The sequence below is a fragment of the Bufo bufo genome, chromosome 1 (genome assembly GCF_905171765.1).
Source record: "Bufo bufo chromosome 1, aBufBuf1.1, whole genome shotgun sequence".
Lineage (NCBI taxonomy): Eukaryota > Metazoa > Chordata > Amphibia > Anura > Bufonidae > Bufo > Bufo bufo.
The window spans coordinates 793,087,633-793,100,624 of record NC_053389.1 but is presented as its reverse complement, the minus strand read 5'-3'; the positions used below and the strand labels follow the sequence as shown (position 1 = coordinate 793,100,624).

General features: G+C 44.6%; 1 protein-coding gene across 5 annotated transcripts in view; it reads right to left on the bottom strand.

Moving 5' to 3' along the window:
* Positions 1-353: 353 nt before the first annotated feature.
* LOC120986450 (nuclear factor interleukin-3-regulated protein-like) overlaps positions 354-12,992 on the bottom strand; it is a 30,115-nt gene continuing 17,476 nt past the window's right edge. For 2 of the 5 annotated variants that reach the window (XM_040415035.1, XM_040415036.1), the window contains exons 3-4: positions 10,166-10,272; positions 354-1,720 (exon numbers count right to left, since the gene is read on the bottom strand). In XM_040415035.1, the coding sequence (XP_040270969.1) occupies positions 637-1,635 (999 nt within the window). In that variant the 5' untranslated portion in view covers positions 1,636-1,720; positions 10,166-10,272 and the 3' untranslated portion in view covers positions 354-636. Of the gene's footprint in view, positions 1,721-7,492; positions 7,662-8,238; positions 8,284-10,165; positions 10,276-12,992 lie in introns of those variants that run through there. The other 3 variants (XM_040415037.1, XM_040415038.1, XM_040415034.1) reach the window with 3 other exon arrangements.

The following is a 12,992-nucleotide window of genomic DNA, read 5'->3' as shown; positions in this document are numbered from 1 at the left end:
AAATATAGTAGGAACCGTTGAAATACAGACATGAAAAAGGACACTTAAAGGACTGGTATAATGGGAATAACTCATAGATCACAAACACACGTGACTGTTTCACGAGAACATGCTGTATTTTCTTCTACATCTGTGTCCTAACATCTGCCGATTGAGGAGAAGCTGTGGCAGTCCTGTGCCATAGTGCCGGTGGTGATGTAATAACAAAGGAGTGAAAATATAAAGAGGTCACTATGTCCCTGCGCAAGTGTAGAGAGATAAAACGTGAAGAAATTGCAGCAACGTGGCCCAACAGGACGTGTTTTAAAAATTTTTGGCACCACGAGACGTAAAACACAAACACTTTTTTTTTTACTTGTTCCAGACAGTATTATATTACGCACTCCCTCCAGTGGAGGAAAAGAGGTCACATCAGTCCATTGTATATCTCAGCAACTGGACTAATTCAGTATCCTTTCGCAAAGGAAGTAATGTCTTTCTAGCACCAGACTTATGAAATCATGCCTTCTTATGTGGAGCAGCTGACGTGTTTTAGGTAAATAGAGGAAACCAGTTGTGTGGCTTTTGTAATAAGTTTCTCATGTATTTCTTATTAGCAATTTGCAACGATTTGTGGCTTATGACTAAAGTACAGTACTAATCAGGTCCACTTCGACCCGTCATCTGCTCTGAAAAAATTCTCTTCAGCTGGGCCACCTCCGCGGACAGTGAGGCAAGTTGAGACCTAAGTTCAGAGTTTTCTGCAGCCTGACTGGGAGATCCATCCTGACCTTGGTTTCCCCACCGTCCTCGTGGAAAGGCCATTGGCTGCTGGGGGAAACCTTGGGCCACTTCAGTAGGAAAACTGTTAGAAACGGGTGCTGCGACATGAGGTCCGTCCTCACCTGGAGCACAGGCTTTAAACCTCAACTTGTGTGGGAGGCTTTTATATGTGTCAGGATGAATGTCAAGTCTCCCACGAGGATGTTCTACAGTCTCTACTGGAACTGATCCATAATAATTTATGGATGGTGGCGGTAAATTTTGAGGCTCCTGTTCAGGAACTCTGTCTTCAAAGAAAACTGGACTGCCGACACTGGGTGTGGAGAATCCAGAGTCTTCTGAATGAGGCATTGGTGGAGGAGGATTTGGTGGAGTAGGATCATGAAGACCGCATGGCTGTGCATACGACCCACGAGCTTCCTCACATGGATCCCGTACCAGGCCGAAGCGGAATCGAAGAGCAAGCAGCTCAGCTCGCAGCCTTGCATTCTCCTCCAAAAGAGCAATGACGCGTCCTTCTAGGGCAATGTCACCAGCACGACGTTTCTCTCTTGAGCGTTTAGCCGCCTCGTTGTTTTTTTTCCGCTTGTCCCAGTAAGTGTCATCTTTTCTCTCTTCTGGAGTAAATTCTCGACGACGGCGAAGGCTACAGGATGATGGTGAATTGTTTGGTGAAGTACTACTCCGGCGACTAAGGAGAGAACGAGCAAGGAGGAGGCCAGAGGTGGACAGGAGGGATCCTGGAGATGAGGCATCTTCGAGAGTGTCCTGTGTAGTAGCTGGAGGAGGAGGAGGAGCATAGGGTTCGAGAGTAGGTGGAGCCTGGTGAGAGGACAGATCCTCGGAAGTAGGACAAGGCACTTGACCATTCATATTGGGGTGAGGGGAGAGGGCTGGAGGGGAGAGGTCACTGAGTTGAGCCAGGATTGTGTACAATTGGAGGTCAAAGAGCAAAATCCTGTGAAATCAAGAGAGGGACTAAGTCAGGACACAGAAGAAGGAAAGTACAAAGTTTTATATCACAATGTGTCAGTTCCTGGCAGTTATGTATGTAAAATATTTTACAAGCTAACCAGAACAGATTACTAGATGGACCTGATGTTTGATGACACTTTACATTCATTCTATTTTGCTGCAGTGCCCCTGAAGGAAAAGGAAAACATTACACTATGTTTTTTTCAAAGGATTATGAAGCCACGTACATATTCAGATACCTCCTCAACTGATGAAAATAAATCTTCCAAAGAGAAAGCCACACCACCACCTTCACATTATAAACATGTTAATAAAGGGGACAACCCTATATGCTTTAGTAATCTGATGGGTCAAAAAACCTTGGGACTAAGTAAATTGGTGGTGTCACAGCTGTAAAGTCAATTTTGCTTGTTTTAAACATCACTTGGGCCCACTCCAGGTCACTTTAAAGGTAATCTATTGGCATAATGCTCTTTTATTTAGCAACCACTAACCTACTCAAAGTAGACCTTTAAAAAAATCATGACCTAGATCTGCATCTCTAACCCTAGAGCTAGATCTCTAACATTGACCTTAAAACCTTGACTAACATCTCAAACTCTAATTATCTTTACCATTATCTAGACTGTCAGTTTCAACCCCAAACCTCGATCACTAACCCTAATTATAGAGTGAGACCATGAATACTAAAAGTGAGTTTACACAGGCCTATATTTGAACTGATTATTGGGAACAAACATTAATGCAAATGCTTGTTCCAGAAAATCTGCCTGTGTAAAGGTGCTGCAAATCGCTTGATAAAAGAGCAAAATACTGGTTCATCAGGAGAAATAATCTTTGGTGCACACACCTCAATCTTTGTTTCTGATCAGAAGATTGTGCTGTGTGAACAGGGATCTGCTACCCAGAAACCAGGGGCGGACTGACCGGTCAGGCACTTCGGACGTGGTCCGAGGGCCCGGCCGGGATGGGGGCCCGCCGCAGCCGTGCACATAACATAATGTGCACGGACTGCAAAGTTATTCACCCGGGCCCGGCGGAGCCGGCGCGATAACTTCATCACGCGCCTGTGCCGGGACGCAGCACAGTGACGTGCGCCGCGCGCCTGCCTATCTACGAGTGAGCTCCACAGGTAAGTATTGGCTTTTATTTTATTTTTTTGTGTGCCAAGCCAACTTTGGGGGACATTACTGGGGGGCACAGGAGGCGAGGATACATATTGCTGAAGGGACAATGGGGGGGCAAATTACTACATGGGGGCAGTGTGGGGGGAAATTAATTCTGTGGGGGCAGTGTGGGGGCCAATTAATACTGTGGGGCAGTGTGAGTGAAAAATTACTACTGTGGGGGCAGTGTGGGGGACAATTAATACTGTGGGGGCAGTGTGGGAGACAATTAATACTGAGGGGGCAGTGTGGGAGACAATTAATACTGAGGGGGCAGTGTGGGGAAAAACTGGTACTGTGGGGGCAGTGTGGGGGACAATTACTACTGTGGGGGCAGTGTGGGGGACAATTACTACTGTGGGGGCAGTGTGGGGGACAATTACTACTGTGGGGGCAGTGTGGGGGACAATTACTATTGTGGGGGCAGTCTGGGGGAAAATCAATACTGTGGGGGAAGTGTGGGGGTAATCAATACTGTGGGGGCAGTGTGGGGGAAATTGATACTCTGGGGGAAATTGATACTGTGGGGGACAATTGGTACTGTGGGGGCAGTGTGGGGGACAATTACTACTGTGGGGGCAGTGTTTGGACAATTACTACTGTAGGGGCAGTGTGGGGGACAATTACTACTGTGGGGGCAGTGTTTGGACAATTACTACTGTGGGGGCAGTGTGGGGACAATTACTACTTTGGGGGACAATTACTACTGTAGGGGACAATTACTACTGTGATGGCAGTGTGGGGGATGTCGCTATTGGGTAGGAAATATAGGGGCATTTCTATTACAAGGACATATTAGGGGACAATATTTTTCAGGGACACTATACAGGTATTATTACCTGGAGCACAATATAGGATCTTATTATTACTGGGGGTACTCTAGGGAACATTATAATTGCTGTAGACACTATAGGGACATTTGGGGGTCATTTATCAAACTGGTGTAAAGTAGAACTGGCTTAGTTGCAACCAGATTACACTTTTAATTTTAGACAGCTCATTTTGAGAATGAAAAGTGGAATCTGATTGGTTGCTATGGGCAACTAAGCCAATTGTACTATACATCAGTTTGATAAATGACCCCAATTATGAGAAATCTAACATGTCTGTGTAACAAACTCTGTAGAGACGAGATGCGGCTGAAAGAATTTGTCATGGTGGTCTGGGGCAAACGGAGGAGAAGAGGAAAGAGAAGGTCTACATGACAGGAGATGTCACTGGATGTAAGAGGTATGTGGTGCTGTATTCCCCTATATGTAGAAATGGCTCACTACTAGTGTTGAGCGAACTTCTGTTTTAAGTTCGGCGTCTAAAGTTCGGCTTCTGGTTAGCGGAGAATCCTGATATGGATTCCGAATTCCGTTGTGGTCCGTGGTAGCGGAATCAATAATGGCCGATTATTGATTCCGCTACCACGGACCACAACGGAATTCGGAATCCATATCGGGATTTTCCGCTAACCGGAAGCCGAACTTTAGACGCCGAACTTAAAACAGAAGTTCGCTCAACACTACTCACTACTGTGACCTGCGTCTTATCTTCTCCTCCAAGTGTTTTTTTATTATAAGGCTACTATCACACTAGCGTTAAAGTTTTCCGGTATTGAGTTCTGTCATAGGGTTCTGTCATAGGATCTCATCAGAACAGTGTAAATGCGTCTCAACTCTAGATCTTTAACCTTAACCTTAAAACCATGACTTAAAGCTCTAACTCTAATCCTAGAGCTATATTTCCAACACTAATCTTAAAGCCATGACCTAAATCTCCAACCTTAACCTAGATCGCTAAACCTAGACCTGTAACCTTAGAACCTTAATTATCCATACCACTAACCCTTACATCTAACATATAAACCATCAGTCTCTACCCCAAACCTCGATCAATAACCTATACTGTATAGCTAGACCTTGAACCTTAAGGCTGGGTTCACACGGGCGTTGCGGGAAAATGTGCGGGTGCGTTGCGGGAACACCCTCGATTTTTCCGCGCGAGTGCAAAACATTGTAATGCGTTTTGCACTCGCGTGAGAAAAATCGCGCATGTTTGGTACCCAAACCCGAACTTCTTCACAGAAGTTTGGGCTTGGGATCGGTGTTCTGTAAATTGTATTATTTCCCCTTATAACATAGTTATAAGGGAAAATAATAATGATCGGGTCTCCATCCCGATCGTCTCCTAGCAACCATGCGTGAAAATCGCACCGCATCCGCACTTGCTTGCGGATGCTTGCGATTTTCACGCAACCCCATTCACATCTATGGGGCCTGCGTTGCGTGAAAAACGCAGAATATAGAGCATGCTGCGATTTTCACGCAACGCACAAGTGATGCGTGAAAATCACCGCTCATCTGAACAGCCCCATTGAAATGGATGGGTCGGGATTCAGTGCGGGTGCAATACGTTCACCTACCGCATTGCACCCGCGTGGAAATCTCACCCGTGTGAACGCAGCCTAAGTCTAGATCTAGATCTCTAAAGCCAGTCTTAAAACCATGACCTAGATCTCCAACCCTCGAACCCTAATGATCTGTAACACACTATGCCTTAGCTCTAGATCGTGATCGTGTATCTCAATTCTAGATCACTAAGTCTAACCCCAGAGCTAGACTTTGATTTTTAACTAGATCTTTGACCTAACCTTAAAACCATGACCCAGATCTCTAATTGTAACCCCTGACCTAGATCTTATATCCCAAACCACCTTTAGGCCTCATGCACACGACCATTGTTTTATTCCATGTCCGTTGTTCCGTTTTCCGTGATTTTCTGCGGACCCATTGACTTTTAACCGTTTGTCATCCGCGTCCATGATCCGTGGTTCCAGTCCGTCAAAAAAATATAACCTGTCCTATTTTTTTTCACGGAAAACTGTTCGCGGACCCATTCAAGTCAATGGGACCGTGAAAACGCAGAGGCACACAAGATTTTCATCTGCGTCCGTTTTTTTCCTATCATTTGCATGGCAAACTTGACTTAGACTTTTTTTTACTTTCCTTCATGTCTGGTGATCCTCCAAAAATAAAGGAAGACACACGGAAACGGATCACGGAACAACGGAACCCCATTTTGCGGAACGGAACACAACAACGGTCGTGTGCATGAGGCCTTACTGTTACCCTTACATCTAGAACTCAATCTTTAGCCCAAATTACATCTTTAAATCTAAAGCTAAATCGGAACCCATTCCATCACCCTAGATCCTCCACGTCTTTCTAACAGGGTTTTTCTGTCTGTTTCAGTTCTCTTATGACATGCCTAGACCTCACAGATGATCTCTGACATCTTCTACTCTGCATTTCCAAAGTTGCAGAGAATCAACAGTGAGAACCACCAGCCACACACTTGTTCATCAAGACCCATAGAGCACGTTTGGCGCTCACAGCAGGTTGGTCGGAGGGGAGGCAGGAGCGCGTATGTTAATATTCAGTAATAATTGTGTAACCATTTCTTGGAAAGCCGAGAATTATCTTATGAAATAGACAATCAAACTTGGGTGTGCCTCAGATCCAACGGATGCATGCAAATACAGGCAGCATATACCACCGAAATCAGACGAAGCGCAGTCACACCTATATAGCAGTCACATATTAGAGTGTCAGGTCTGCAGATCCAGTGTATATAGCGGCACATACTAGTGTCAGCTCTGCTGTACCCAATAGTGTATATATAAATCATACAGTACAGTTCCCTGCTGTTCCTACTCTGTCTATATGGAAGTACAGTGTCAGCTCTGCAGCACCTCACTCTCTCACCCCCTTTTGCCATATACTAAAGCACCCTGATGTTAGCATGTCAGCTCCGCAGCACGTCACACCTCTACCACAATAAGTCATATATTATACTAGCACTCAGCTGTTAGATTGTCAGCTCTGCAGCACCTCACTCTTCCACCCCTATTAGTTATATACTACAGTACCCAGCTGTTAGAGTGTCAGCTCTGCAGCACCTCACTCTCTCACCCCCATTAGTTATACACTAGAGAACTCTGCTGTTAGATTGTCAGCTCTGCAGCACATCACTTTTCCACCCCCATTAATCATATACTATATTACACTGTTAGAGTGTCAGCTCTTCAGCACCTCACACTTCCACCCCCATTAGTTATATACTAGTGCACCCTGTTATTAGATTGTCAGCTCTGCAGCACATCACTCTTGCACCCCCATTAGACATATGCTATAGTTCCCAGCTGTTTAGATTGTCAGCTCTGCAGCACCTCAATCTTGCACCCCCATTAGTCATATACTAGAGCACCCTGCTGTTAGAGTGTCAGCTCTGCAGCACCTCACTCTCTCACCCCCATTAGTCATATACTAGAGCACCCTGCTGTTAGAGTGTCAGCTCTGCAGCACCTCAATCTTGCACCCCCATTAGTCATATACTAGAGCACCCTGTTAGAGTGTCAGCTCTGCAGCACCTCACTCTCTCACCCCCATTAGTGATATACTATAGCACCCTGTTATTAGAGTGTCAGCCCTGCAGCACCTCACTCTCTCACCCCCATCAGTTATACACTAGAGCAACCAACTGTTAAGAGTGTCAGCTCTGCAGGCCAGGCTGCTCCTGGTCTGGGCTTTCCCCCTGGGTACCTGTGTGGGCAGCTGCAGAGGGTCCTGGCTGTCAGGCTGGAGCAGGCAGGAGCTGGGTGCTTGCAGCAGTCTCCCTGGGTGTCTCATGCTCTGTCTCTCGCTCACTATCACTGTATATACACAGTGTGCGTCTTTCTCTCCCTGCCCTACAGAGTTCAGCTGAGGCTGAGCGTTCACCTTACTTAACCCTAGTGCGTCCTGTGAGAATGTGCCAGCCTCTCCCCTCTCCAGACTGTCCCTACACATCCCTCTTCCTTTTCTCTGCTAATACCCCCCTCCCCTCCTCCATGTATAAAGAGATAGCCATATAATATTACTGACACCAGCTGCAATGTGGACATTGCATAACAATATCTGCTAAGGACATGGTGGGGACTACAGCTCCCAGCATTGCATAAACTGGAGACAATTATATCTATTGCAGAAGCTCATGTAGGAGCATTAAGAGATCATGTACCTAATGAAAGCTGGGTGTGATGAGGACTACTACTCCCAGCATATATGACTAGTATAGATAGATATGAGATAGATAATAGATAGATACTGTAGATAGATAGATAGATAGATAGATATGAGATAGATAATAGATAGATAGATAGATAGATAGATAGACATGAGATAGATAGATAGATAGATAGATAGATAATAGATAGATAGGAGATATGCATAGATAGCCCCCTCATACAGTATGATGCCTACATACGTCCCCCCACACACAGGGACGCCCCCTTAGTTTGTATACTCACCTATCCCATGTTCCCACCACAAGCTGTGCCGGTCAGATCGGCTCTGGTCTCGTTTGCGCTGTCGCAGCAGGTGTGATGATGTCACTGTATCCCGCCTACCTGTGCCGACCTACCTGCAGCAGTGAATGGTGGAGCAAGCTGCTGATGGCTCCCTGTTTCACCATTGTGTTCGACTGTATATGCGTCCTGAGGACACACATACAGTTGAAGTCAGGACATTTGGCACCTGTCCTGGGACACTGGGACAGAGGCCAAGATTATGGACTGTCCCACTGGATCCAGGACGGTTGGGAAGCATAGACTGACGGACAGAGAGACAGACCGATATAAGAAATAGATAGATAGATAGATAGATAGATAATAGATAGATAGATATGAGATAGATAGATAGATAGATAGATAGATAGATATGAGATAGATAGATGATAGATAGATAGATAGATACATGATAGATAGATAGATAGATAGATAGATAGATATGAGATAGATAGATAGATAGATAGATAGATAGATGATAGATAGATATGAGATAGATAGATAATAGATAGATAGATAGATAGATAATAGATAGATAGATAGATAGATAGATAGATGATAGATAGATAGATATGAGATAGATAGATAATAGATAGATAGATAGATAATAGATAGATAGATAGATGATAGATAGATAGATAGATAGATAGATAGATAGATAGATAGATAGGATTTGGGAATACACAATGACATAATCATAATCACATATAATACTCATGATATAACAGCATAAAATGATTTATACTAAACATTTTTGGAATTCTATTGTTTGACCACAGCCATGCGGAACTAATCAGACATGTGAGACTTTCTCCAGGACAATATGTACAGTAGTAGTACGGTTAGTAGTAATCCCGCTATAAATATCACATCGCCTTCTGTACTGCTGGAGGGATAGTACTGTAATGAATAGACCTAGATACTGCTCACCTACAATCCCCTGCTGATCTACGATAGTGTGGTCATGCTGCGGGCGTGCGAGCATCTGTCAGCCTCTGTACACGGTTCAGACCTTTTTTCATTGAATTGTTTTAAAAACATTTGGACTATGCAAATGACATGAAATAATCTCTGCTCTATATTCTTGTCTCTAAAGATGTCACTGCTTTCCCACGACGCGTGGTGAAATGTATAAGGGTCTCATGTGCTCTAAGCCCATAGGGGGTGCACACCTTTTACAGAACTGAAAATGGGCCCTAACCCCAAACAAGAGGGTAAAAAATGCGAAGATAAAAAAGTGTTATGGTTACTAAAACTGGATATACTGAGGGTAAAAGAGTAAAAACATCAAAACTGTTGATACCTACAGCTACCACTAGGGGGTGGTTACAGAGAATGGATTCCTACAGGTAATAATGGACAGATTGGGAACTGTGTAGCTCTGTATGCAGTAGGCTCCCTCTAGTGGCTATTACTATATACCAAATTGGATGATTTTTGGTGGGTGTGTAGCATAGCAATGGATGCAGTTTAGCGGCGGGTCCACCCCGTCACCATGGGCCCCATATCAGTGGTCCTGTACCCTTAACCCCTTAAGGAGACAACCCCTTTAAGGGTGGACCCACTCCTATCTCCAAAACAGGGCCCCTGAAGTAAAGGCAGAGCAAACTGCTTATGTGTGTCCACTCTCCACACACCTGTATGGGACTTCTGAAAATAGCAGATTCCTATTTTCCTATCTTGGTTAATGAAGGGTTTGGCCTTAAGGACCAGGAGTTAGTTTTTTTTTAATTTCTAGGTTTTCGAGAGCTATAACTTTTCTATTTTTCCATTGACTTGTATTCCGCCTGCGTCTTTTGGGTTCTGTTTTTACGGCATTCCCCTGTACAGTATAAATTAAACGGTAATCCACAGCAAATAGTAACACATAAAGGGCACATATATGGCTCACCAATAGCGTTCACTTCACAGGTGCCATCTGGACAGTTCTCCGAAGGTTGAAACCATAATGTCAGCTCCACCACTTGAAAAGTTCATATATAGAAAAATCCTTCAGCACTGCTAGATAAAAACAAGCCTTTATTAAAATTGTATATAAAAAAATAAAAAACGTGCATAGTGGCAAAAAATAAGCTTACGCGTTTCGACTCCAGTCATCCTTGAGCCTTTCACACAGGTTACCAGTTAATATATAGGAGGCCCATTACATCACTGCACCCTCCTCCCAAGTAAAACAATCAGATCACACCCACTGCCTCTTTCACCTTAACTCCTGCCCAACTACGATACACAAGGAATATATGCAATGATAATTACCAAGTGAAAAAACACCTAGTTATTATATGTATAGCCACAAATAATGGTGATCGCGATAATGCTCAAACCAGAAGAAACATGTTTACTTAGTAAAAAATACATCAGATCCGTACATGAATGTAATCCCTGTGGATAGCTGCTATCCAGATTTACAATCCACAAAGCCTCCCGATTATGGTAAGTTGTATCCGTGTCTGCCCATGTACTGACTTCTGCCCTATTCCTGGTTTCTGACCCTCTGCTGCCTGACCTGACCTTTATTTTGACCTTTCACTGCCTGCCCAAACCTTGGACTATTTATTGGATTGCTCATAATCTGCCAGCCCCAACCATGGTTTCCCCTGTTCCCTCCGCACCGATGTATCTGATCCCTGTGGGTCAGCTGTCAACCACAAAGAGACTACTCCAGGAGGTAGCAGCCTGGAGGTTCCCTCGTAACGACCTGCAGCAGATTTATCATATGAGCTCAGGCTGGATGATAAATGTGCTGCAGGGATAGACAATTTTTTCTGACTCTACTATTGGTTGGCTTTTTTTGAGACAGATTTTTTTGGTGCAAATGGTGCACCAAAAAGGCCCCACCCCTTTAAAATGCAGCCCGCCTGCTTTCTGCTAAGCACCACCTCTTAGGATGTCAGGAAAGGGTGTAGAAAACCTAGATGCACCAATTTGCACTATTTTGATTTTATTAAGAGGCAGATGCCCCTTTTCTCTGCGCTTCGGAAAAATACATAGAAGCTTAAAGGGGTTATCCAATGTCATAAACAGCCCCCCATGTGCCGGGCCCCTCACATGGAATATACTTACCCTGCTCGTCCCTGTCTGCCATTGGCTGCTCCCCCCGACACCGGATGTTTTCATCCATGTACAGGGAGAAGCAGCATTGGCGGTGCGGGGACCGGGAACGGCGTAAGTATATTCCGTGTGAGGGGCCCGGCATATGGGGGGGGGGAGTTTATGACATTGGATAACCCCTTTAAGCAGTCGCCATAATTTGCGACTTATTTACGCCACAATAGTGACATAAATGCCATGATAAATGCCCCTGATTGTGTCTGTTGGAATTAAAACGGTCTAAAGATGTTTGCCAATCTATACTAGATTCTGTACTGCTTGATTTCCACTTATATTTACATAAAGAACATTTCATATTCCCACATTTACATGAACCTGGTACATGCAGCCATGTACCATCTTCACTGCAGTGCTGGTCACAGAAGGCTAGCTGACTTCTTATAGAGAAATGCCCATGTAGCTACCATCTGACAACCAGATCCCAAAATCGGACTCATATCTGGATATAGGACATGATAATACCTTCCTAACAAAGCTAGAACCGGCCCTGTACCTCACATGGATCCAGAGATCTTCCCATTCATTGCTAAAATGGTGTCCTTTCAGCTGCAGCTCTCTCCCTATCACAGCTTAGGGGGTATGTTCTTTCTACTGTAGCGCTCACCTTCTCACAGCTTAGGGTTGTGTCCTGTCTGCTGCATCTCTTTCCATGTTACAGCTAAGGGGGTGTTGCTTTATTCTGCATCTCTCTCCCTGTAACTGTCACAGCTTCTAGCAGAAGGTATGGCTGGTGGCAGTTGAAGGATGGAACTGAGCATGTGTGTCCACCTCAGGAGGTGGACAGAGAAGTTACAAAAATAGCAAACAGCAGGTGGCACTATATACATTTTATTGAATAACTCAGTGGCTTTACAAAATTTTTCATTATATGTAATTACAAAAGCATTCAGATCCAGGGGCTGGTTGGAAAAGAAAGCTGGACCCAGTCCTGTGCCTCACATGGATCCAGTGATCTCCACAATCGTTGCTCTAATGGCACTGCTAGATTTATTGCAAACTGGCAGCTCAGGGGTTCTGCTGCATATATCTCCCTATGACAGCTCAGGGGGCAAGTCCTTTGAACTGCAGCGGTGTTTTCTTTTCTGCTGCAACTCTCTCTATATCACAACTCAGGGGATATGTCCTTTCTGCTGCAGCTCTCTACTCTGTCACAGCTCAGGGCGTATGTCATTTCTGCTGCAGCTCTCTGCCTATCATAGCTCAGGAGCATGCTCTTTCCGCTGCAGCTCTCTCCCTATCACAGCTCAGGGGGACATGTCCTTTCTGCCACAGCTTTCTCCCTATCACAGCTCAGGGAGGTGCATGTTTTCTGCGTCAGCTCTCAACCTGCGACTGTCACAGCTACTAACAGTAGATATAACTAGTGGCAGGTGGCAGTCAAAGGATGGAACTAAGCATGTGCGACCCCCTCAGTAGGTGGACGCGCACATTGCTACAGACTTTAAACCCCAATTATAATGAAATAAATAGAATATCTCACAACTGGAGTATTTTTGTAAGTAAGTAAATTACAGACCTAGTTTTTCATGCTGATTATATGAAAATAACCCACTTTAAATAGCCAAGATCGGAGCTATCGCCAATCTCAACCTTCCATTGTATCATAG